Source organism: Eutrigla gurnardus (genome assembly GCF_963514095.1).
Source record: "Eutrigla gurnardus genome assembly, chromosome: 17".
NCBI lineage: Eukaryota > Metazoa > Chordata > Actinopteri > Perciformes > Triglidae > Eutrigla > Eutrigla gurnardus.
Window position 1 is genome coordinate 1302111 of NC_139928.1, and position 26769 is coordinate 1328879.

At 43.2% G+C, this 26769-nt stretch overlaps 1 protein-coding gene across 4 annotated transcripts in view; it reads left to right on the forward strand.

The window, feature by feature from the left end:
- arhgef2a (Rho guanine nucleotide exchange factor (GEF) 2a) overlaps positions 1 to 25738 on the forward strand; it is a 102688-nt gene extending 76950 nt beyond the window's left edge. For 2 of the 4 annotated variants that reach the window (XM_084031580.1, XM_084031582.1), the window contains exons 13-23: positions 1804 to 1880; positions 1990 to 2162; positions 3254 to 3321; positions 4908 to 5096; positions 7669 to 7755; positions 11782 to 11831; positions 13407 to 13442; positions 13551 to 13601; positions 14630 to 14944; positions 20770 to 20938; positions 24444 to 25738. In XM_084031580.1, the coding sequence (XP_083887706.1) occupies positions 1804 to 1880; positions 1990 to 2162; positions 3254 to 3321; positions 4908 to 5096; positions 7669 to 7755; positions 11782 to 11831; positions 13407 to 13442; positions 13551 to 13601; positions 14630 to 14944; positions 20770 to 20938; positions 24444 to 24472 (1244 nt within the window). In that variant the 3' untranslated portion in view covers positions 24473 to 25738. The remainder of the gene's footprint in view (positions 1 to 1803; positions 1881 to 1989; positions 2163 to 3253; positions 3322 to 4907; positions 5097 to 7668; positions 7756 to 11781; positions 11832 to 13406; positions 13443 to 13550; positions 13602 to 14629; positions 14945 to 20769; positions 20939 to 24443) is intronic. The other 2 variants (XM_084031581.1, XM_084031583.1) reach the window with 2 other exon arrangements.
- The last annotated feature ends 1031 nt before the right edge of the window (positions 25739 to 26769 follow it).

Consider the following 26769-nt stretch of genomic DNA (forward strand, 5'->3'; position numbering starts at 1 on the left):
ACTTGCAATCAAGTTTAGGATGATAGAACATGTGTGTGTGTGTGTGTGTGTGTGTGTGTGTGTGTGTGTGTGTGTGTGTGTGTGTGTGTGTGTGTGTGTATGTGTGAGCGTGTGTGTGTATATATACATTGTCATTCATACAAAGCTACTCTGCATTAGCATGGGCAAATATTGTTCCATTACCGCACAATGTTGCCATATGGCAACCAGGGGTTGCGTTAACCGAATATTTTCCGTCATTGACCGTTTTTTTAAAACGGTGACGGAAAAATCAGAGGGCCATCCGTCATTTTGACAGATTGCAATTCACACCCCTGACCACTTGGTGGCGAAGAGCATATTACAGTAATTGGCTCTTGTAGAACAAAAAAAGAAGAAAAATGTCACGGCAGTTGAGTGTCAGAAGTTTCTTTAAAAAGCCCAATAACGATGTTGATAAAAGAGGTGAAAAAAGAGGGATAGATGCAGATGGCCTCGGCAGAACGAGGAAGCGGCAGCAAGGAGGTTAGACGCAAGCAGGCACGCGATTCAAGTCCATGCGGACCAGGAGGAAGGTGTGAGACCGTGCATTTAGGCCACAGGTGAACTGTTTATATTTCACTATTCATTGTTCATATGTAGCTACTGGGGCCACACAGTCGGATGTTTTTGTTACTGCGGAGAAAAAGTTACATATTCTTCTGCTTGATGTGTGTATCCACGGTGTGGATTATTTGTTCAGCTTGTTTGGACTGAATATTCATTAAAAATGAATTAAAATTAAATGCAATTGAATATGTCATTATTATCATTTAAAAAATGAAAGTGACCGGTAAATATAGATTATGACGGGATTTTTATGACCCTGTCAAAATGACAGACAACGAAAAAGTCTAGCGCAACCTCTGATGGCAACATTCTACTTTATTGAATACAAAGGTAATAGTCGTATCAAAACAATGTGAAAATGACTGAAAAAAGATAAGAACTTACACCAGATGCTTGTTGTAATTTTAGATTCTGAAGAAATGTGAAAAATTAAGTAAAATCTTCACATATTCACGAGCACTTCTTCAGCAACTGGAGTCATCAAAAGTGTGCAGAAAGAATGACAAGTGCAGGGGTGTGTAGGGTCATATGATGCCATCTAAGCATATCATTGGTTACCACCAGGTTCTACCATGAATTTAAGACCAATCAGAGCTCATGTTTATTTTAAAATTTTAAGAAATGGCGAAAGAAAGGGTATGTTGCCATATGGCAACACCGTGCACAAACTTCCATACGTGGGGGCTCACAGTCTGTTTACCGGACTGCCAGTCTTAAACTGATTTACCGAACAATATGAACAGCTTCATGAACACAATTATAACTTTGACAATGACGATTTGTAGAATTTAATAAAATGTATGAATATAGGCTGAATGAATGTAAAATAATGGTCACAGTGTTTCAATAATGACAGCAGGCTACTTCCTGGATGCTACATGGAATGAGAAGTGGGTTAATTGTAATTAACACATTGGTTTCCCAACAAAGTGACTGAGATACAGGTCAGATTGATATATCTTCAGGATAAATCTCCATGTTGACTTATTGCATAACATATGCAACATGCTTTCGTGCAACCGGATCACGGATAACTTCAGCTCGGATGAAGGGAAATCCCAGCTTAATCCTGTATGTAGGTTTTGTGCAATAGCCCTCAGGTTTAAATTAGTTCTTGATGGGAAAACAATATAACTATTAGAGTGTGATTTGATGTCTGTTTTTCATGTGTGTGTGTGTGTGTGTGTCTCTGTGTGTGTGTGTGTGTCGGTATAGATACACAGGTGTTATTGATGACAGACATCATGGTGTTTCTGCAGGAAAAAGACCAGAGATATGTCTTTCCATGTCTGGTAAGATATTCTCCTCTCAAAAACTAATTTGGCGCACAGAAAGACAACAATTCATTGCGTCATTGTCTCACCTTTCCTCTGCGTCTCTGTTGCTTTTTTCAAACAAAAGGACAAGTCCCCAGTCCTGTCCCTTCAGAACCTAATAGTGAGGGACATAGCCAATCAGGAGCGAGGCATGTTCCTCATCAGTGACTCGTCTCCTCCTGAAATGTATGAATTCCATGCTGCCTCCAAGGAGGACAAGAACATCTGGATACGATACATCCAGTACACAGTCAGCAGGTGGGTCCATATCTACCAACACATGTTAACTACAACACACTACTCCTGCTTTTTGGCCTACGGCGACATGGTTGAGATGGATCCATCTCGGCATGGCTGTGCCTGCTGCCATGGACTACTACTGTTGATACTATTGCTTCTGTTAATACTACCACCACTACTAATGCTACTACTACTATACTATTACCAACACCAAATGCAGTTGGAACCCAAGGGCCTGGTCTGCACAAGATTTCTGCCTAAAAGCCTATTAAGGCAGTTTTTTCTCGCCACTGTCGCTGTAACGCTTGCCCCTGGGTGATGTTGGGACTTTGAAAATATATTAACTCTGAAAATCATGAGTGTATTCTAGTCCTGCTCAATGTGTTAAGTGTCCTGAGATGACTTCTGTTGTGATATGACACTATAAATACAATTAAATTGAAAACTACTACTTCATGATGTGTAATTCACCAACACATCCATGTTTACTACAATTCACCTACACATATGTTTACTATAATAAACCATCACATACATGTTTACTAAAATACACCATCACATACATATTTAGTACAATACACAAACATACATTGCTGTTATTATCAATTAACATTTATATTTAGGTCATTTAGCAGATGCTTTTGTCCAAAGCAAAAAGTACATTTGTCAAAAGAAAGAAACCACAACATATCATTGCCGATAAAGTAAGAGCGAAAAAATAGAAACAAGTGTTAGGTCCTCGTCTGAGTAAAGTAGTAGCTGTTCAGCAAACATACCTTAAGAACAACAGTGCTATGATCAAAGAGCTGTAGGTAAGAACATAGAAGTGCTATTTTTTTCATGTCCATGTGAGTTAAATATTGTGTTGTATATTAAACTATTTACACATCTGTTGTTGTTGTTGTTGTTGTCATATTACATCATGTTTCATAAAAACAAACCTACCAATAGAAGTGATGACCAGAGGTGGAAGTGAAACCCACATTTAATAAACTCATTTAGCAAGAGATGATCTATGGTTGTCTATCGTTGTTGCTGCCTAATATTCCTGAGAATTATTACATACAATGTATTGATAAGAGGATGAATGTGGTCTCTTGTGTATCCAGGTGTCCATCCAGAGAAGAGTTCCCCCTCATAGAGACTGAAATCAAGGCTCATCTGAGGAGACTTAAAGGTCAGGAAATGTTAACAACACTATCAACGGAGCATTTACATAAGTCACCCATTTTAATTGAACATGTCAAGATTCAGGATTTTTATTGTCATGTATTTGCTAGCAATGCAAGCATTTGTTACCAGTAATGAAATTCTTATTTTGGGTGAAAAACTCACCTTTTGAAAAGCAGCAGTAGTATAGGAGTCACAAATAAAATAAATTAAAATAAAATGAAATAAAGTACAAATAAAATAGAACTAAAATAACACTAAAAGCATCAATAATGGATACATTGTTATTGTTATTACTTAACTGTTAAGTACTGTTGAGTTTTGATTTATTTTTTCTGTTAAAAGAATATTACACATGGTCATTTTGGCAGAATTACAATTACAAGAAAATATGAAGTAAAAGCAATAAAATCAATGTGAGTCCATTATTCAGTCTGTCATCATGTGTGTCAGACCCATTGTGTGAGGGTGGGACAAGTCCCATTGACTTTATAAATGTATGCCTTTTTTTAATTGGTCATGGAATCAAATTATGTACTTTTAGCTTTTTAATATTTTCAAATATGTGATCTGACAGGAGCCGACCACTTACAACATGCTCCCATATTACTGCCTGGTTATTTATAAGAAAGACAACATCATCTTGTTTCTTCTATGCTTCACATCAAGAATTGATGAGTTCAATACTATAATGGCAATTTTTCTCTTTTTTTTGTGCAATGATGTTCCGTTTTGCTGCTATTAACACACATGGACTGATCTTATGCAGATGAAAACAGATGTTCCAGACGTTATTGCAGTTTATCTTGTTTGTTTATTGGCGTTTGTAGACAGACATGGCCATACTCCATGTTTTCCAATGCAGTATGGTGTTGCAGGTAACCAGTCTATCACAGGGCCGACATGTAGAGACAGACAGGTAACCAGTCTATCACAGGGCTGACATGTAGAGACAGACAGGTAACCAGTCTATCACAGGGCCGACATGTAGAGACAGACAGGTAACCAGTCTATCACAGGGCAGATATGTAGAGACAGACAGGTAACCACAGAACATGCAAACTCCACACAGAAGGAACCCGAACCCGAACCGGGAATTGAATCCGGGACCCTCTCGCTGTGAGTGCAGCCATGTGCAGCCCCCTTGAACACAAGGGTCTATATTAAACCTTGAGTACTGCTCGTAACTGTTCAAAAACTGTCTCATACAAAATGACACTTATACATCTGAACTACATTCAGGTGGCAGTTTTGATCACGTGATTAGCTGAAAAAAACAAAACAAAAACGACTCGTTTAGCTTAAAGTAAGTAGGTTCCCTCTAAATGTTTTTTTTGTAAATTAATGTGATTTTGGTGACTTTTAGACATAGAACATTGACTTGTCTGGGTACAACAGCACTTGTTTCATGTATTGGCACCTTCGAGCACATTTTGCCTCGTTAGGGCTGTGTTGGATGCACAAAGGTGTGTTCAGAGTGTGTATCGATGCCAGGTGACAGTATAGAGGTGTTGGGTGTACATCAGCTGTGAGACTTGGTTTTGTTGCCATGTGTTGGACTTGTGTTGATTAATCCTCGCCCTTCACCCACAGCTGACCTCCACCAGAAGGACCGGGAGATGCTGGAGCTCCTGCAGGAGAGGGTGACTCTGTTCTGTGAGCTGGCCGAGGTGACGAGTGGTCAGGAGGGCCTCCACACTCCCATCACTCGCTACCTGTTCAGGGCAGACACACCTCAAGCTCCCCGTGCAGAGAAACTCCTGCTGGACGCCACAGCTGAAGGTAACACACCACACGTCATGTCGACATCATAGTGGTCTCCTACAAGCCACGTTCCCACACAACTAAACTACATTGTGAATCACATCTCAAGGGAAATGTGTCTACGTCTCAGAGGTGGAAAGGAGCTTTCACCACAAGACTGATCTTAGTGTAGTTTTGATGTTGAAATCTAACTATGTAGTTTTGTTGACTAATTATAGTTTATGTCTGTAACTTAAAGATATGATTTTAAGCCAAACCATTTTAACTCACTAATAATACACTATCAGGGAATAAAAAGACTTCAAATGACATCAGTGCTGTTACTGTTTGTGGATAACGATCCTCCTCACAGCCAACACCTGAATCCTCCTTGGCACCACTGGGTTTGAATCTATAACCACATCTGGTCGGGTGGTAGCCATGGTGATGTTGACGGGTGCAACACTTCACTGAAATACATCATTGAGTATTTAGCAGCAGCAGTAAAACATCTCAACATCGACATGATGATTGGGACAAACTTTGGTTGAGATGAAGCCAAATTACTTTGTTGATCATGTGATTTTCCTTAACCAGTGAAACATTTCAACATTAACTTGATGGGACAAACTTGGGTCTCACACACACACATCAACAAAAACACAATTATGATTCATTAAAGCAACACTAAAGAGTATTTAGTGCCTTAAAATAATGTTTCCAAAATAGTTTCAGTGGTTCATCACCTCAAAACCGGGTGAACAGCACTTCAGCATTCGCTCTGCAGCCCTCTATTGGCTGTAACCGCACTATGTAACTTTGCCTTGTCGGGTAGCGGTTTTGTAGTTCTAATGAGACTACGAATTTGACCTGCTTCACGGCAAGCGTTACAAAAGCTGGTAGGTGGAGGCTCCGCGTAGAGATCAGTGGGAAAACACCCGGCGGTGCCTGGAAGATACCTTGCAGCTAGGTAGTTTTTAAATTGGCGTCATGGCAGAGCCTGCAAAGAAAAGGAGGAGTATAATGAGGCGAAGAAAAGAAAACGGGAGCATGACAAAGAAAGAGCTCGTACGAGAGTGAATATCGGACCGGCTCACACTCGTTGGCAAGAGCTGAAGGAGGCTACAAAATGCAAGACAGATGGTGACTTGGCTTTGTTGCTGCTGGACTTACCAAAATACCGGTAATCATTTTTTTTCCAACAGTGTGCATCTGTGTACAATACATTGTCGATTATTTTATTGGCTCATGTTAGCTAAGGCGTTAGCTATTATGCTAATATATATGTGAATATCGCTATGGCTCATGTTAGCTAATCTTAGCTAAGGCGTTAGCTACTCTACCTTGTCACTGGACATTGTTCAAATTGTTCATCGTTTCCAGAGCCGGTTCTGCATACAAACAAATAACGTGCATGCGACGGTAGGCTGTGGTAGGCTAAATTATTTACGACAGCAGTAATGGACAATTCCCTTCCAACCTGTAGGGGGACCGAAGAGGAAAAGTTCTTAAGTGTTGCTTTAAAGCTCTAGTCTACGATTTAAATGTTTTGAAAAAAGCATCCCCCCCACCCCCACACACACACACCCCTCCCCCCTGTGCTCCTCCGAGCTCGTAGCCTATCGTTCTTCCCTCGCAGCCTCCCATCTCCCTCTTATTTTGCGGAAATAGTTCACCAAAATGTGTTTCTGAAAACATTTTAGGCGAGAAATAAGCTATGCAGTTGCTGAATCTGTCTTTACTTTAGATCGACAATGGTCAGTTTTAAAGATTATGGAGAGCTTGCGGGCGGTGACGCCGTCTCTCCAAACTCGCCGCGCCGGCATTGCACGGCTTCTTACATAGACAAGGAATGGGAACATTCCTCTGCTTATGAACTCAGGCAGGACGCTGTTTAGTTTCCTGGTGTGTCCGGGACTTCCACAACATATACAAAGCAGTAATAGTGTTTATTACGGCCACGAATGATGAAACATTATCTGTGTAAATGCAGCGGGTGCCGGTCGGATTTCTCTCTCACCCCTACTGCAGTACTTTCCCGAACCCAAACTGCTCGCCGATCACTCGCCACAATCCCCCACCTCCCCGCTGACACTGCAGCCTCAGCCAGAATCTCACTCTGAACTCACGTGAGAATCCTGCTCCATATCTGAACTGATCAGGGCAACAAGCGTCGAGACGTGAGCAGGAGCAGGAGAGTGAGCAAGGAATGGATCGTAACATTTAGCCAATAGTAGCCATGCGGACCGGATGGCTACTATTGGCTAAAGTTTGGCTCAAGTGAAAAATCATAGACTAGAGCTTTAAGAGACCGAATAACACCCCGTTGGCCTTGATCCTTTACTTTGAGCCCAGATGTGCCAGTAAAACCAATAAAAATGATGTAGGACACATTTGTAATACTAAATAACAGCAGACAAAATCACCTGTGAATACACATTTGAATTCAAATCATTGTATGTGAAAAATATGTGCCACTCGGGTTGAGATGATCTTCATCATCACAGAAGGCTGTAAGTTATAATGATTATTCTGAAATTCTAAGTTTATTAATGTTCATAATTGAACCAGATGTAAACAGCAGATTGAATGTGGACGTTTGTGTTTCCAGTGGACAGGTTGAGTGAGCTCTTGCTGGGATCCAGTATGGACGTCCCTCTTCCATCCCATCACAACCACATGGAGGAGCTAGAAAACAGTGAGTCATTCATCACCAGTCATCATAACGTTAGAACCATAACAAGCATTGAGAGGAACACAAGATGAGACCTTAAACAGACACATTGAGACATTGAGGAACATTTCATTTCACTTATTTATTTATTGAAAGGACAGTGTACATTGATCGACATTTATGTAAATGTGCCATTCCAGTGTTAGCCTGCAGGCTAATTTTCAACTGTAGTCCTTTGGCAAGATGTTAAACTGACCACAAAATGAATAGAAAAATAACAACAGTGAAAAAGACACACAGGAACAGACGTTAGTAGAGCAAGTCATCAATTGACTGACTCCATATGACATAAAACCAACAAACATTCTAACACACCACTATGGGTTTGTCCAGACAGCTACAACGATAAATAGCAGCAGACAAACATGCAATCAGATACGATCATATAGTTAAAAATGTTCACATTTTTTTATAACTTAAAAGCCAGTTCTTGAGATAATGGTTGAATGTATGATAGTAGGTGCTATTCCTTATTGGTATTGTGTTACAAAGTTTAGAGGCCTTCACAGAGAAACACAATTTACCAAAGGAACTGGAGGTAAGAGGGACAACACAGTCCATATAGGGCCGACCTTGTGGTTCTGCTGTTAGAATTGTTCTGCTGTATAAAAGTGCAGAGTGGTGGGGGAGCCTTACCATTTATAATCTTAAAAATGAGACATGCATCAGTGTATTTTAAAATATTTTCCCAGCCGAGCAGGTTATGTTTGGCCAGGATGTTGCAATGGTGGAAAGCTTAGGATTTCTGTCCAAAACGTTTTGGCAGATTTGGTTATCAACAGCCAATTATTAATGTCAATATGATTATCGATATTAATAATTATATTTAATATATTATTATGATATAATCATGAATAAACAGGGCACCACACTGGGATCAGGGAAAAGATAACCAAAAACTGTATTCAGTCTCAATATAAAGGTCTTATACTCACATGCCAATCATCGTGATTATTGGCATAGAAGTATAAAAACAATCGAATAATTAAAAAGGCGTGAAATTCGAGCACTAGCCTTCACAACCTGCTGTTATCCAGTGACATATACACAACAAGCACAAGAGACCGCTAGTTATAATATAATAAGGTTTATTAAAATCAGTAATAATGATCACAATCAATAACACTGCAATTAACAAAGCCTTACTATCTAACTACCTAACACACAAAGCTAAGCTAAACAAAGGAAGAGACACACGTGGCGTGTGTGTGTGTGTGCGTGTGTGTGTGTGCGTGCGTGCGTGTGGAGAGAGAGAGAGAGAGAGATGGCCAGGCGCAACCACCAGATGGAGCTATTCCCCACAGCGTTCAGGGTCGGAGCCACTGACGTCAGATAGAATCGCGAGAGAGGGCGAGAGATGGCCGGGTACAGCCACCAGATGGAGCTATGTTCTTAGCGTCCGGAGACGGAAACAGCTGGGGTAGGATACGTGTGGGGGGCGGTGTATGTGTGTGCACATGTGTGTTAGCCGGAACAAAGAGAGAGAGAATGCGCGCGTAATACAAAGGATCAGTAAGCTATTACCATCATACGGGAGCCCGTGAATGACCTGGCGTTCGTTCGGCGGGACCCCGGTCTTTTAACTGATGGTAGATCACTTACTGAGCTCGTGAATGTGTCCGAGGTTGGACACGCACTGTTTACCGAAATGAAACCCAGCGGCGTGCGCACAATCAGCATTCAAATACAACAACACAGAAAGCAACGGACTCGGCGATCCGTGATCAAAACTTAAAACACGTTAACAAGAATTACAAGCATATCCTACACTATCAAACGTCTCTGCCCAGACTGATAGCCTCTTACTGGTGTCGTTGCGTAGGCTGTGAGTCCTTCCCGGCGATGGCGGCGTTCCTTAACGCAGCGGCGGCGGTAGTTCGTGAGTCCCGGCGGCAGCGGGGGACGTGAGTAGGCTGAGTCCAGACGAGAGCGGGGCGTTTTTCCTCTCATTGATCAAACTCGAATAAAGAAAACAGTTTGTGTTTCTTCCTTCCGCGGGCAACAATATAATCACGGCTTGGCAATTTAGTCAGCTGACTTCAGACAGGAGCTGGTAGCTGGAATGCAGGAACCGTTTGTGTTCCTCTTCTGCAGGCAACAAAGAATCGCGCGGTTGTGGCGATCTCTCAGGATCCAAAAACGAGTAAAAGAAAAGGGGCGAGTCACGGAAAACGGGGAAAAACAGTCTGTCGCTCGTCCAGCAAGTTTGGGGGAAGACTGTGGTCTCAGACAAAGGAAACGCTGCAGACGTTATAAGTTGGTCTCCTGTTGCAGCGGTGTGCTGCGGTGGACGAGTCCAACTCCTGTTGCAACGTGGTGTTGCGATGGAAGAGAGAGTTCTTAAGGTGGCGCCGGTTTATATAGCTCACGGCTGCTCCCAGGGCCCCCCCTGGGGTACCTGTGGTTGTCAGCCGATAGGGCACCAGTTGTGTGACGTTGCACTTCGCACCTCGGTGAGAAGTGAAACTAAAATGGCGGTTGTAGTTTTTTATCTCCTTTGTTCCTTTGTCCTGACCGCATGTGAAGGCTTTTGTAGGCCGCATTGTGTAGTCCTCATGGTGAGGTCCCAACAAGTGATAGGATAGGCCTTAATGTTGTGCTATTCACCTGGGTCCAGCTGGTCATACAGTATGTTAGGTGGGGAATGATCAAGGCACTCATATAGAGTTTTGCTACGGGGGTGTAGTGTGAAAGGACTACTGTTAAGATGCTCAGTCAATTGCTCAGCTACACATTTCTCAGTGATCTTAGACATGACAGGTAAAACACTAATTGGCCTATAATTGTTCACATCAGTTGTGTCCCCTGATTTGTGGACTGGCACAACAATGGCTGACGTCCAGTCTTTTGGGAATGTTCCCTCTTTAAAAGAGGTGTTAATTATTTGAGTAATTGTCCCTGTGAGAAAGGTAGCATGTTTCTTTAGAAACAGGGAATCCAGTCCAAATATGTCTTTTGATTTTGAATTTTTGATAGAAGAAATGATGGAATAAACTTTGGATTCAGAAATCTCTGTCAGAGAGAAGACTGGCTGTGTAATATCAACAGGTGATGAATATGACTAGTTTGGGGACTATGTATAGTCAGCCTCACAGAATTTACAAAATTGTCACTATTTCCCCTAGTCCCTCACATAAGTTTCCATTTTTATTGATCTCCAGCTGCTTTGTTATTTTATGCCCTTTCCCTGTAAGCTTCGGCAGACAATCCCAGATTTGTTAATGATTTACCTTCGATGAATGTATGAGATTTACAAAAAAAGTAAGATTTAGCTGCTCTGATGTCCTTTGTAACTCTGTTTTTTAAGTAAATAAAATATATGCCTGTCAATAATTTGGATTTAAGAGAATGCCTCAGAGCATTATATGTCTCCTTCATTCATTTCCTTATCTCACTAGTTATCCAGGGGACGATGTGTTTATTATTGGCCTTAGATTTGCCTTTCCTGAGGAATCGTTTTGTTATTTTTTGGATTGTGGACATAAGGAAATATGCATTAGTATCCACATCTGTACCAGATCTAATTTGGCTGTAGTTAATGTTCTTAACGTCCCTGTCAAATTCCTCAATATCACTCTTGGGCATTCTTTATTGGCAAGATTTTGTGTTGGATTTCAAATGGAAGCATGGGAGCTTTCTGGCTATGAGAGAGTTATGTTATGGTCAGAGAGCCTAGTGACAATGTTGAAGATTTTTGTCACCCTTTCAGGTTTGTTGCTGACAATCAGGTCAATTTCAGTTTTTGAGTATGGGGTTTTTCCAGTAGGCCCTTTAGAGAGCCTTTACAGTCTCATTACAATACTGATTACAATCATACACCCAAAGTAACTGTAGCTACTAGCTACAACTAATGATTAAACAGTTCAATGAACATCAAGTTCAAAATTACAAATGTAGAAACATATCATAACATCCCCTTTTTTGTTTTCTGTGTCATGCAGTCAGATATTGATTCTAATCCCAGTGTTCTCCTGTGTTTGTGTCTCTCAGGTGATCAGGATCTGTTGCTCAATGGAGCCCATGATTTCTTAGCAGCAAAGGTGAGCTGGAGGTCTAGTAGGAGGTTCAATACTACAATAATCCTCTGAGCAGCCCTGATACACCCCACTGGTTTAGTTGGACTGTCAAAATATCTTCATAGCCCCGAGCAGAGATCGCCACGACTACAAAAATGGTGTCAAACAGGTTCGGAAATCAACACAAACAGCTTTTGTGAGCACTGGATTGAGTCGGAGGAAGCAGTACAGTATGCATTGAGCCAGAAGATGAGATTGGGGATCAATAGGGGCCCCTAATAGTCCTCCACAGGACTATTAGGGGCATGCAATGCCCTCCACAGAAGCATTGCATGCTAGCACAAAAACAGCCGCAGCAGACAGTTACATTACTGTAATGATGACAATTGAAGGCTGTACTTATACGACAGTAGCCTCTATCTTTGTTTTAGTCCACATATTAAAGAGTGGCATGACTGTACAGAAAAACACTGACATTGACAAAGTGTTTATTGTGATCTATGCAGCAATATGACTGAACAATCTTATAAAGAAAGTCAGCTCTGTCCTGGGGGGCTCGCACGACTCAGTGGAGGTGGTAGGTGACAGGAGGGTGAGAGCCAAGCTGATGATAGCTTCACTATCCTGGGAGATTGTAGATCCCAGAAACCTGAATTCAAAGCCAACGCTGTTAAGTAAATCTCAGAAAAAGTCTCTGGTGTGCAAAGACCGAAGAAAGCCACCTGAAAGAAACACAGTGGATTCTACTGTGTAACCCACATCCATCCATCATCCTACATCCATCCATCATCCATCCACCCATCCACCCAACATCCATCCATCATTCACCCATCATCCATCCACCCATCCACCCATCATCCATCCATCATTCACCCATCATCCATCCACCCATCCATCCATCATCCTACATCCATCATCCATCCAGCCACCCACCCACCCATCCATCCACCCATCATCCAAGCATCATCAATCCATCATCCATCCATCATCCTACATCCATCATTCACCCATCATCCATCCATCCATCCATCCATCCATCCATCCATCCATCATCCTACATCCATCATCCATCCATTCATCATCCACCCACCCATCCATCATTCCATCCACCCATCCATCATCCATCCACCCATCAATCCATCCACCCAACCACCCATCATCCATCCATCCATCCATCTATCCCTCTATCCACCCCTCCATCCATCCATTCACCCTGCCATCCATCCATTCATCATCCACCCACCCATCCATCCATCTATCCATCCCTCCATCCATCCATCATCCATTCAACCACCCACCCATCCATTCATCATCCACCCACCCATCCATCATTCCATCCACCCATCCATCATCCATCCACCCATCAATCCATCCACCCAACCACCCACAATCCATCCATCCATTCATCCATCAATCCATCCACCCATCCGTCCATCCATGCATCCATCATCCATCCACCCATCTGTCCATCCAGCCATTACCTAATCTCAATTTAACTGACACACTGTGTTCTATTAATCCATAACTATTGTTTTATGTTCAAATATAATGGAATTTTGGGGACATTTATATTAATATCTGTTTATTCGCCTTCAAAAGGACTGCATGAGGAATAAAGACAAGCCACCTCCTGCAGTAAGTAAGGAGTGTGTGTGTGTGTGTGTGTGTGTGTGTGTGTGTGTGTGTGTGTGTGTGTGTGTGTCAGTAATGTCAGTAACTACTATGCTGGTCTGTGTTTGACAGAAGGTGTATCAGAGGCTGGTGAATCTCAGTGTTTACCTCCATGCTCTCCAGGTGAGTCAGTCTCACTCCATCTCATACACACAGCCTTATATAGCATGTGTGCTCTGCTACAGTGTCTGTAAACACTGGACAGTTCATGCTGTTTGAAAAGGTGTTGGGAGAGCACACGAGTCCTGTTCCTAGTGCATGGTGTGAAAGTAACAGCAGTTCAAATAGTCACCACATGTAATCTTTTGGTTTCTTGTTCAGGGACATCCATTTTTGTGCCACTAAAACAATGTCAATGTTTAGTTTCCTATGATCCTTTTATATGGTGGACACATGGATTCATTTTCAACCGCAGCTAATATTTAGGAACTAATTTATTTGAATCCCTGCTTTCTACACCCGGCTACATATTATCCATCCATCGTCTACCGCTTATCCTGTATTCGGGGTCGCAAGGCGGCTGGAGCCGATCCCAGCTGTCATTGGGAGAAGGCAGAGTACACCTGGACAGGTCGCCAGTCTATCACAGGGCTGACATGTAGAGAGAGACATGTAACCAGTCTATCACAGGGCCGACATGTAGAGACAGACAGGTAACCAGTCTATCACAGGGCCGACATGTAGAGACAGACAGGTAACCAGTCTATCACAGGGCCGACATGTAGAGACAGACAGGTAACCAGTCTATCACAGGGCCGACATGTAGAGACAGACAGGTAACCAGTCTATCACAGGGCTTACTTGTACAGACAGACAGGTCCATCCTGCATGTCTTTGGACTGTGGGAGGAAGCCGGAGCCCATGCTTACACCGGGAGGACATGCACATGTGTAGTGATTTCTTGTTTTTCTACTACACACTGTTTATTGTCCTGTTTGGTTTACAAATAAAGTTTGAGTTGAGTGAGGCTCAATGATGTGTTTTAATAGTTGGAGCTTTATCAAACAACTGAATATCTCACTCACTCTTCTGTTTATTCACTACCTCGAACAACCTTGAACGATGTATAACAGTCGGTACATGACTACAACAGGAACACTTGTGCTTCAACCTGTAACCCTTGAAACCTGACTCTCTATCATGTCCTGCAGGGTGCCGTCATAAAACAAGACTCCATCTTGGAGCTGCTGCTGCAGCCCCAGGACATCATGGCACCGGCTGCAGGCGGGGTGTGGCGTTCTCTCTGGAGAGACAGTGGAAGTCGAGAGGGCGGTGCAGGGTCGACCATTGGGGAGCTGGCTCTCCTGCAGAGACAACACAGTCTGCTGCAGGAGGAGCTGCTGAGGCTGAGGGATGCTGAGAGCCGCTTCAGGGACAGTGAGAGGGCCCGGGTAAAACTGGAGAGGCACGTCCGACACATGAAGGTGGGCAGCAGTGCTGCACCTGCCCCCCAGCAGCCTCCTCAGGTGAAAACATTTATTTCATCTATATATGTGTGTGTGTGTGTGTGTGTGTGTGTGTGTGTATATATGTATATATGTATATATATATATATATATATATATATATATATATATATATATATATATATATATATATACACACACACACAGTATATGGTATAGTAGACTGGGTTCTAAACACAGCTTGAGGCAAGCCCTGCTTTCCCTTTCTGAGTCCTAAAAGAATATGAGGCCAACCGAGAGTCCCTCTCCATCTTCTGGCTAACGGTACCCGTCAGCTGTTTTGGGAGACCCCTGGGTCAGCCAAACCCGAAAGGCTTACTTCTTCAGCTCAACGGCCTTCTTCACTGCTGGTGTCCACCAGCGGGTTCTTCAGTTGCTGCCACAACAGGCCCCGAAGACCTTCTAGTCACAACTCCTAGCAGCTGCTTCCAAAATGGAAGTTTTGAACATAGTCCGCTCAGATTCCATGTCCCCAACTTCCCCAGGGAGGTACAGAAAGCTCTCCCGGAGGGGGTAGTTGAAGACCTTTTGGACAGGGGAGTCTGCCAGACATTCCCACTTCACCCTCACGACACGCTTGAGTTTAGCCGGTCTGTCTCACCAGGTGGTGATCTGTTGACAACTCTTTCTTTAAAGAAACACCACCAACCTGTCTCCCTGCCGCTCTTCTCCATCCACCAACCTGTCTCCCTGCCTCTCTTCTCCCTCCACCAACCAGACACCTGCTCAGGCTTTCAGCTGAAGTTACAACCATTAGTGTTTGACAGGATGCTGAAATCATCCTGTGTTGAATGTGAGGTTTACAGTTTAGACAGCGGTGAGTTAACATTTGAACAAAGTGCTGTAAATCCACAGTGTTGTTCAGGTTGTGGTTAAAGTCAGGAGAGAAGTGTGGAGAGTTTTCAAAACTGTGTTCCAACATGAAACAGGAGCCGATTTTTCCTCCCCTTTAATAATACCAATTGGTATTGTATTTAGTATCGTTGGAAAGCCTGATTAATCACCTTTACAACGAGGTACAACTTGTAAGGATCATGCATTCATGAAATGAGCAACACAGCTAACCGTGTGGGTAGTGGCCCAAAAAAATGTGCCAAAGTCCCCTGCAATATTCTTCTGTTGTGTCTCCCAGTCACAGGTGTGTGACTGGCACCTGATTGGCACCTAATTGACAGCACATGTGTGCATGGGTCCTGCAACATGGTTGGGTTTGTGTGCTCCAAGCATAAACATACCACGTTTGTCCCTTCAGGATAAGGCCCGTGCAATAGGGCTAGTGGAAGCTGTTTTTCCAGGCAGCATTATTTGGTGCCAGCCCTGGTACCATTTCCAAACCCAAGAAGACCGGTTCCCCTTTGCCTGTAAATCTCTGGAAGAAAGCCTACAGTTCCTCAGTGAAGCAAGGTTTGAGCACACAGAAACTCAACAAAGTTGCAGGACCCATGCACACAAGTGCTGTCAATTTGGTGCCAATCAGGTGCATACACCTTCCAGCACTTGAAGCTCAAAATGAGAGTGAATACCAACAGAAGAATACTGCAGGGGATTTTGGCACATTTTTTTGGGCCACTATCTACACGGACTAATCAGGCTTTCCAACGATAAAAAATACGATACCAATTGGTATTGTTAAAGGGGAGGAATAATCGACCGAAATAACATTTCCAAACTTGTTTTGAGGAGTTTATATATATATATATATACATATGATTCCAAGAACACAGGATAAGATGTTACTATCCTTTGTGCAAGCACTTCCAAGAGTTCATAAAAACAGTGAGCCGGATCAAAAAAAAAATAGAAACGTGAGTCCAATTGAAAATTTAGGGAGCACATCCTCAGTAGTGTACCTTTGGTTCATTGAGTGTTTCGGCCTTTCACACTATACACTCTCACCAAAGGCGGCCAGCGATAGGGTGATCAAACCTACGCTTGTGTCCCAAGCCCAATTAACTACACTAATGAGCATCCTAAGACTATGCATGGCAGGGGCGTCCCTCTCCCTGAGTCAAACATTGACCGCATACCTCCTGGTCCCCTCACTTCGGGCCCCAGCTGGGGTCAGCTCGCTTCATCCAGAGCCACTGACTGCTGCCCTCTGCTGCCTCAGATACAGCCCTGATGGCCAATCGCAGGCTTTGGCCCTTGACTCCAAGGTCTCGAAGCAGTTTGGTTGTAGATGTTGCCACAAATCCTCTGCAACCAACCTCTACTGGGCGGACTTCTGTCTTCCAGCCACTGCCCCGTGCTTCAGCGGCTAGATCGGCATACCGCAGATGTTTCCGTTCGTAGGCCTCATCTATGGAGTCCTCCCACGGCACTGTTAGTTCAATAATAAAAATCTTCTTAAGTGTGTGGGACCAAAGCACCATGTCAGGTCTTAGGGTGGTGACTGCGATCTCTGGTGGAAAAACAAGTTGTCGGCCAACGTCAACTAGCATTTGCCAGTCACGGACCAAGCGCAGTTGGTCTCGCTCCGATGGTGTAGACACGCTTTTTGGTGGTCTAGCTCCTTCACGGACAAAGGTCGTCCTAGGGGGATGTGGGGCTGCTGGTGGTGGAATGGAATTGGTGGCAGTTCGCTTGTCCTCTATGGGGGACGCAAGGCTTTTAAGGACTTGGTTGTGACGCCAAGTGTAGCGTCCTTGGGTAAGGCGGATGTGTCTGAGGTTGGCTGGCATGGAGCAGAGGGCACAGTTCGGATCTTCGCCATACCATTGGTGAAGATTGACTGGTGTTGGAAGGACGTCATATGTTGCTCTGATGGAAAAACTCAATCGTCTCACTTCCATGGCCCACAGATCCTTCCAGCTGATCTTCCTCCTCTCCACACTGTCCCACCGAGTCCACTGTCCCTGCTTAGAAAGGGAAACTGCTTTGGCCTGCCTTGCAGCCTCCTCCTGATGGCGTACTTCCTGCATTACCATTTTCCGCCGCTCTGGTGCAGTGGCCTTATTCCAAGTGGGGCGGCTAGGTGTTAGCCCAAAGCCTCCTCTCCCTTGCTGAACATGACCGACAATGTCAGCATGTCTGAGGGCTGCTGTTGCCTCCTGGACTGCTACTTCTGGCTTCCATTTGCGCCCAGTTGCCAGGTTTGGTGCGTTGTTACTCACCACTGGGTCTCGCGATTCATGAAGTATCATCTGAACCCTAGTTTTTGCACACTTGAATTCCTCTGTCAGACTGGTGAGGGGCAGCTTGAGGACTCCATCTCCGTAGAGGCTTATGGTGGTGAGGCATCGTGGAACTCCGAGCCACTTCTTCAAGTAGCATGTGACTTTTCTTTCCATATTCTCCACAGTTGATATTGGAACCTCATACACGGCTAGGGGCCACAACACCCGGGGTAGCAGCCCAAAGTGCAGACACCAGGCCTTTAATTTGCCAGGTAGCTGAGTGTGGTCTATGGACTGCAGGCCACTGCTGATGTCTTTGTGCAGCTGTTGCACCTGGTCTTTGTCTTTCAGGCTTGAGTCGTACCATCTTCCAAGGCTTTTTACGGGCATCTCAGACAACGTTGGGATCGAGTCATCTCCGATGAAGAATTTCAGGTCTGATAGTACTCCCTTGACAATTGAGATACTACGTGATTTTGATGGTTTTATCTTATATATATTTTCCTCAAGTTTCCTGAGCAGTCTCCTGGTGCATGGTACAGTGGTGGTCAGAGTCTTGATGTCGTCCATGTAGGCTCTTAGTGTAGGGAGACGGAAGCCAGAGTCACCTCGCTGTCCACCGACAACCCATTTGGAGGCTCGGATGATTACCTCCATTGCCATTGTGAAAGCCAACGGAGAAATGGTACATCCGGCCATTATGCCTACATTCAGGCGCTGCCATGAGGTGGTGAATTCTGGCGTGGTGAAACAGAATTGCAGATCCTGGAAGTATGCCTTCACCAGAGTTGTAATTGTGTCTGGTATATGGAAAAACCTGAAGGCAGCCCACAGGAGCTCATGGGGCACAGAACCAAATGCATTGGCGAGGTCAAGAAAGACGACATGGAGGTCCCTTTTCTTCACCTTGGCCATTTGTATCTGGTGCCAGATCATGCTGGAATGTTCCAAGCAGCCAGAGAACCCGGAGATTCCTGCCTTCTGGACAGATGTGTCGACATAGGCATTCCTTTGGAGGTAGTCACCCATTCTCTGGGCAATGACACTAAAGAAGATTTTACCCTCGACATTTAGAAGGGAGATTGGGCGAAATTGGCTGATGTTCACCGCATCCTTCTCTGGATGCATCCTTCTTCTGCCAAGCTGTTCTCATAAGCCTCCAGAGGAACCTCAGGACATCGGGTGCGTTCTTATACACTTTGTATGGAACTCCATTTGGCCCAGGGGCTGATGCTGTCCTTGCCCGTCGTACTGTGTTTTCCACCTCTTTCCATGTCGGAGGGGTGGTCTCAATGTGATGTTGGGGGGGTTCAATTGGTGGGATATCTGATGGGATGACCAGCTGTTCATGTCGCTTTGAGTCCAAATTTGTTGTTCTCAAGTGCTCCTCCATGTCTTTCTTTGTTGTTATAAGAGTTCCACTTTTTTCCTTTGTGAAAAGGCTTCCAAGGAACTTGTAGGGGTTTTTATAGAACCGAGTTCTAGTTTGTTCTTTCTTCCTTCTGCGTTTCCGTAGGTTCTCTGCTCTACGGAGAGATGCCAACCGGGTTTTGATGTCATCCTGAAGTGCCTCTATGCCCTCCTTTTCCTCTTCCGACGCCTTTTTCCACTGCTTCCTAAGTTGTCTCCTTTCTTGAACGAGGCGCTTGATTTCTTGTTGCCTCCTGGAAACTGGTGGGGTTGGAACACTTTTTCGGACTTTTGCCTCTTGTACTCCAAAGCGCATTGCCCCATACTCATAAATGATGTCTGCCATCTTCTCCATTTTCTTCTCTAATGTGCCTCGAAGTTTCAAAAGGGTCACGGTGAGATCCGTATTCACTGTTTCCCACAGCTTCTTGTCACTGGAACCGGGCCACTTCACATGCGGTCTGTGCTCTGGTAGTCTCCGCTCAACTGCAGGACTGGGAGGCTGGGTGAGTTCCACTCCTGTTGTTACTTCCACCTCCATTGCTACGTCGGTGCTTGAGTTCACATCTTCCATAACAGGGGTGCTGATGCACTGCAAGCTGTGGTTTGCATCCAGTTGCTGTGCTTCACTTGACTGATTTGATTTATTTCGCAAAAAATAATCAATGCAAGGCCTCTGTCTCTCTTCCCTCAAACATCCCTTCTTTCCCTGGTGGATCCTCAACCCAAGGTATGATGTAATCTCCTCCAACCACAGACACATACCTGCATCTGCTTGTGGCCCACTGTTGCAACAGAGCCTGTAACATTTGCTGTGAAGTTCTCTTGTGTCGTGCTTTCATTACTCGTGGTCATTTCCGGTCCAGTCGTTACCATGTTGTCAGCCGATGAGTCATCTTCCGCCCCCGCTCTCGCAGACTCTAGGGGTATTCTCTTATGTTGACTTTCTGTAGCTATTGCAGGTGTCTCCAACATACTAAGAAGCATGGGAAACTACAGAGCTGGGAAGCTAGCCCATGCCTGCCCCAATGGGGTCTATTCCCTCCTGTCAGTCGTCTCTCCGTACTGCCACAAGGACTTTCCCTTGTCGTCAGCTGATCTTTCTCAGCAGTCACTGGATGAATCCAGATAGTCAGATTATATATATATATATATATATATATAATACAACAATGTAGTCATGGTTTTGATCAAATCTATGGAGTGCTCCTATAATGATGAATTAATCAGTCATTAACAGGTGTACAGTACAGTTCACTGGGCTTTCAAAGACTCTCTCCACTGTGTTTGCTGTTCTAGCCTGCAACTCTGCAACCAGGAAGGGAAGAGATCTCACCTGGGTCTGAGACGCTGTGGACCAGCCAAGAACCTGCCCACCGATCACACGGCCTCCAGGACAGCAGTGATGTGGAGGTAGACATGACGTCGGATGATGATGATGATGGGACAGCGTCTGAAAGCTCCAAAGGTCAGTCAGTCGCAGCAACATGTTTATGATAAAGCAACTTCGCTTGTTGAAGAGTTGTGTAAATATGCGAGACGAGCAAAAGTCCACCTTTCGTAGTTGTTTTGATGCATCAAGCTAATCAGAATTCCGAGGCTCATTGAATACATCACACAGCCGAGGAGTCTATAGACGAGACCACCGCCGGCCGTGGGATGTCACACTTGTTCTGCAAAGCCGGGGTTCTATCTAAACGCTACAAACAAAGTTCTATCTAAACGCTGCAAACAAAGTTCTATCTAAACAAAGAGAAACAAAGTTCTATCCAAACGCTACAAACAAAGTTCTATCTAAACGCTACAAAAAAGATAAAACTCATTTTTAAGTTCTGGCGGGAATGTCGCCCCAGACACGGCGATCCTATTTCTGGGCAAAGCAGCAAGTACAAGCACTTTCATTAGTGGGTCACATGATCAACCACCATTGTTTTAACTCACTCTTTGATAGCAGTCAAAACTCTGTCGGAAGAGATGTGTATAACAGTGGCTCAGAAACAATCATTGTAACTGAACCAAGTCTGAAACAATGTTAAATGTTTCATAGTTCTGCTCAATAAACGTCTAAATAAAGACTTAAACAGCCCTCACTCACTCATTGCCAGATTATCATCGCATCCATGCCAGACCTTCCAGAAATGATTCTTAGATTGATCTCCCGACTTGGACCCTGCTTTGTTCTGACTGTTCCTCCTTGTCTCTGTCCCTGTAAACGCTTCAGCCTTCTGTCCTCGACCAAGACTGCTGCCTGTGTGTTTCCTGCTTTCTGTTTGCCAGTCTCCGCGGCCGCCTGCCGTTTTTCTGTATCACCCAATCACCGTGAGTTTGTCAAGCACTGCCAGTATCCTGTTTGTCCCAGGGACTCTGGGACTGTCTTTGCCCTGTGAGTGTGTCCGTGCACCTGCTGACTTCCTCTTCAGAGATTGCAGTCGTTATCCTATGTGGCGTTTGCCCGAGTTGCTTTTGGGTCCAAACACTGGTCCATGTCACCAGGCTTCAGAGCCGCTGAGAGACTTTTACGTTTATCCCCCATCGGATAATGGAATGTGTTTATTTCTTATGTAGTAAAAATCAGGGGTCCTCAAACCTGCCAGGGACCCCTTACAGGGGAAACTTTTTCCAAAGAACCCCTCATCATCGTAACACAGATGAAGCACATTTCAACAACCACTAGAAGTAGGAGTTCTTGTGCGATAGTGTGTCTTCTTACTTTTAGCAATCCATTTAGCAACCAAATAGGAACCTTCTGGGCTTCCTCTGAAGTTGTGTCACGGTTCATCATCGTGTTTTCTGTTTTCCTCCCTCTCAAGACTGGAATATGATTTTGTTTTGCCTTAAATTCCGGGTGCTTTGTAATCAGATGTGACTTTAGCTTGGCTGGCATCATGGCTTTGTTCGCTAGCACCTGAAGACGCATGACGCATTCTGCTCTCCCGTCGCTGTTTTCAATAAAACCAAACTTGATGTAACTGTCGTCATATTTTCTCAGTTTGGCTCAACGTAACGCGATGATGTGGACTGACTCAAATATGTCTCCATGGCCACCAGCTAGCTAGCCGGCTAATAGGCCTTGACCAAGCAAAACAGCAGTGGGAGTGAAGTGTGATTGACAGATTGACATGATGTCACAATCATATCAGAGTTTCTATTGGCCCAAAGTTAACGTGGGTGGGAGTAATGGATACAATATGCTTGTTTTAGTGGCGCAAATCGCCCCCATCTGTAGATATGCATTATTTAATGATACAGTGCAATTTTATAATTTTGACATATATATAATCTGAAAATTATATAATTTATTTACTTTTTATGAATAACGTCAAAATTCTCTGCAGTCAGTGTAAAAAAAGGGACTGGCCATTATTTGAGAGTTTACAGTAAAATACTGCTCTGAAGTTTTTCTCTCCTTATACTTATAAACACAGATGCAGTATATTAGTGCCAGAAAACTCAATAATTTCATGAGCAAAGCTACAATATATGAGATTTGAACACGACATGTGTAACCCCTTTTTCCTTAGTGTTTAAAATCTACACTGAGGTCACACCCAATAAGAATAAAACAGGTCCTAGGTTCTCAGCTAAAGATGGTGAATTCGCTGTGGTTCTTCTCTACCGAATTAAACAACGGACTTTATCACTTGAGTGAGAAACAAAAGAAGGTGTCATGTAACTAGCGCGGTGCCTCCACTGAAAACTCACTATGCTATGCCTTAGCATAAAATTATGTAAGCCCTCAGAAATCAAGTAAATCCAGTTTATTCTGAAAGAATGTTAACGAGCAATATGTAAAGGTAAGACACAAACATTTAGTTGCTGTAAACCTTTGGAATGATACCTGGAGAATGCTTCAGACATGGATAAGTATGTAGAAACCAACAAACAACAACATTTCCTGTACCAAAGTATGTTCCCAGTTCACATAGAAATAGAAAAGAAATGATAATGCTACCACCCAAAAAACTAACCCAAGCGCTTGGATAATTTTCCCTAACCGTTGGGGCCCATTCATGGTGCACATGAAGTTTTATCCGGTCACAAGACGTTAAACTTGGAAACCAGGACAGTTCACACAGTCTGCTTTAAAACAGTTCAATCCCTCGGTTCCGTTCCAATGTCAAGTACTCACGCAACCTCCCGTCGCAGATGCAATATGGCGTTAGCCAGCCAGGCCGTAGAGCGATGTCCAGACAGCTCCGCGACGACTCCCGTAGCCCTGGCTACCAGCAACACATCCTCGTTCTCTGCTGTACCTTGTCCGCCGTCCGCTCCGTCCTCACGACCCGCACGAATGTCGTTCCTCGCGTCCGTGTTGTGAAGCAGGCTAGCTCTCTGCCACCGAGCTAACTCACCACAGCGCTAATGCCGGAGCTAGTGACGGAGACCACGCTATCGCGGCTCGAGAAAAGAAAAACCCGTCACTGTCGTGTAAACTAAAACACAATCGATGGAGATATGTGAAAAGAGTCCTCTGACCGATAAAGTCTCTCCAGGCAGTGCAATATCTCAACATTAAGTTCGAGTCTCCACACATTGACTACTTTCTCTGCCGAGGAAAAAACACAGCCGCTCGGCTCTGTCCCGGAGAACTTCTAGAGACCTTAATCAGTTTTAAAGGCCATAGAATATTTTTAAACAATATAATACATGAATTACAGAATTAATACATGAACAGTATTAATTTAAACAAAAGTATTGCAAAACGGGAAACAGGGGATTCTGGGAAATGAAGTCCTACTCCACTCCGTGTTCGGAAAACAGTATGAAGGGATAGGCTGCATGTTTTTACCATCACTTATATTATAAAACAGTAAAATAAAAATGAATGTTTTTACACATTTTTAGAAAACCCTATTTTTAGAAAACCCTACACATGTATCAGCAGAATGTTGGCTGTAACTTGAATTGATGTCTTGTTCTTGCAGCTTCTGAGGAACCAAGGGCTGAATGTTGACAAGTTCTCTCTTTTTCAGATCTTCAAGATATTCCAGAGGAGATCTGATCCTGACACACGCTTGATTATGATATGAACTGCTTCATAATAATTGAAGTAGATGGAACTTTTTTTTTCAGTTATGCTTTGGATTGTTTGATGATTTGTTCACTGATTATCATTTAGCAGGCAGTTAGGGTTGCTACGGTTTTTGTCATAATCATTGTAATCTTTCATCATTATAATCTTTCATCATTGTCACGTTTGATACAATGACTGAAATCAAGTTCATACAAAAAGCTAGGGCATTTTCCTCGTACAATCATGGAATTTATTATATATATATATATATATATAATAGCATATCACAAAATGTTTATGATCGCAATAATATTGTATCGCAAGCAACATCATTGACATAAGTAATAACATGGTATGGTGATTCTCACTCCTTTTTGCAGCATTATAACAAGGATCCCACCCAAGCTGCTGTATTTCTACATGAGTAACTTAAATACCTGCATGTCCACTATCACTCTGTGGTTTATCAGAGCACACTTAGACACTCACGCAAATAGAAGTAGGTCTCCTATACTAAAAGAGACATGCATGGTCATCTGTGAACATACATTTTGCATTTCTTTTCACGTACATACCATCAATGTCAAAAAGTAGTATGTTTTTACCAATGTCGTCAAGAAGAATAGGTTTTGTTTGATAATCATCAGGCATAACCGTTTCTGTCTGTATTTGCACAGTAACACTTCATGCTAAAACCTGGATGGATGGATTATTTATGTGTATACAGTGGCACATATGACAGTCATGCTGTGATCCGTCTAAGCAGATGGTGGTCACAACATCCTCTATCAGCTTCAGATGAACAAGTATCTTTGATGTTCTATCGACATAAATATTATAGGGGCTTTAAATTTACATGATTGAAGTCAGTAGTTTTGGTTGTTTTGCATGTTTTCCAATCTAATCTCTCTTTTCTTACTACTGCAATGGGAATAAGCTTTTAGCTTTATGTGTGTTTTTACCCTCAACAGTTTTTATTGTATATTAAGAGTTACTGATTGCAGTCTAGTACAGCAAAGAAGATGGTGGCTTCTTCAGGATAATGTTTCTGTGGCTGCAAAATAATTGTGAACTTTAAATGAGAAGGTTTCAACTATCTCTCTACTTTTCTGCTACATGTTTCTCAGTGATAAGGTGTTATATAATCAGCATTGACAGTGTGAGGCCGAACCTAAAACAAGGACTACTTACTTTTGCACACTTTTTGTCATTTATGTGAATTGTATTGAAACAATAAACTCATGTAATACAAAATGTATCTGTGTAAAAATGTAAAGAACGTATTTCCTCACTTCCTCAATGTTCATTACTCCAAAAAAGCCAAAAACAAAAACATTCTACTTCGGCAATTGTGGCTTTATTTCTCAAAATTATCTAAAGTACAATGAACATACACATGCCCAAAATATGAGTGATGGATGAGTAACACATATGCTCAACTTGGCCTTGTCTGACTTATATTTGGATGCTGCGGCGAAGGCTGCTGGGATAGATGACAGTGCCCTGTTGTTCTTTGGACCACCAGGTTTCTCTTTAGGAGTTCTGGTCTCTGGGATCTGGTTGAGGAAAAAAACAAAGAAGGGATACAATTACTCAATCTCTGTATACAACGTACACCTCCTGTAAAGGTTTACAGGTGAATACAAAACAATCAAATGTAGGTATACCATAAAAATAGTCAAAATACATGTTAAGAAAATAGAATGGTCTTAACTATCAAACAAGCAAAACAAAAATACATAGCTTATTAACTGACCCTGTACTAAAGCTTTTTCTGATCTTTCATTCTGAGCAGCGGACAAATTATAATGTGGTCTGTACTGTGTGTGTGTGTGTGAGTGTCCCAACTTTACTGTAAGCGCACTAAACGCACAGGTCGTGGTTAGGGCTGCACAAAGTCACTTGTGGCTTTTAGGCTAAAGCTAGCAGACTCTATGTATAACAATAACTCGACCTGTTTAACATATCAAGTTCCGTGCTGACAGAACATAAACACACAAAGAGATGACCACACCGTCACTGAATGTAAAAATGGCTAAACATGCTGCTAAAGTAACACACACATAATGAATTGACGTTAGCGTAACAAAAGCTAACTTTAGCCTGAAGTTAGCAGCCCATTTGCGCCAGGAGTATGTGGAAAACTTACTAATTTATAAGCATACTATGAAATTTATCACGAGCCGATTGTCGAGTAACATTGTAACGTTATGTAGGCTATACGATATGTTAACAGCACTTGTAACTTACCTTCGAAAAAATATCCTTGTGGCGAGCCTTCAGGT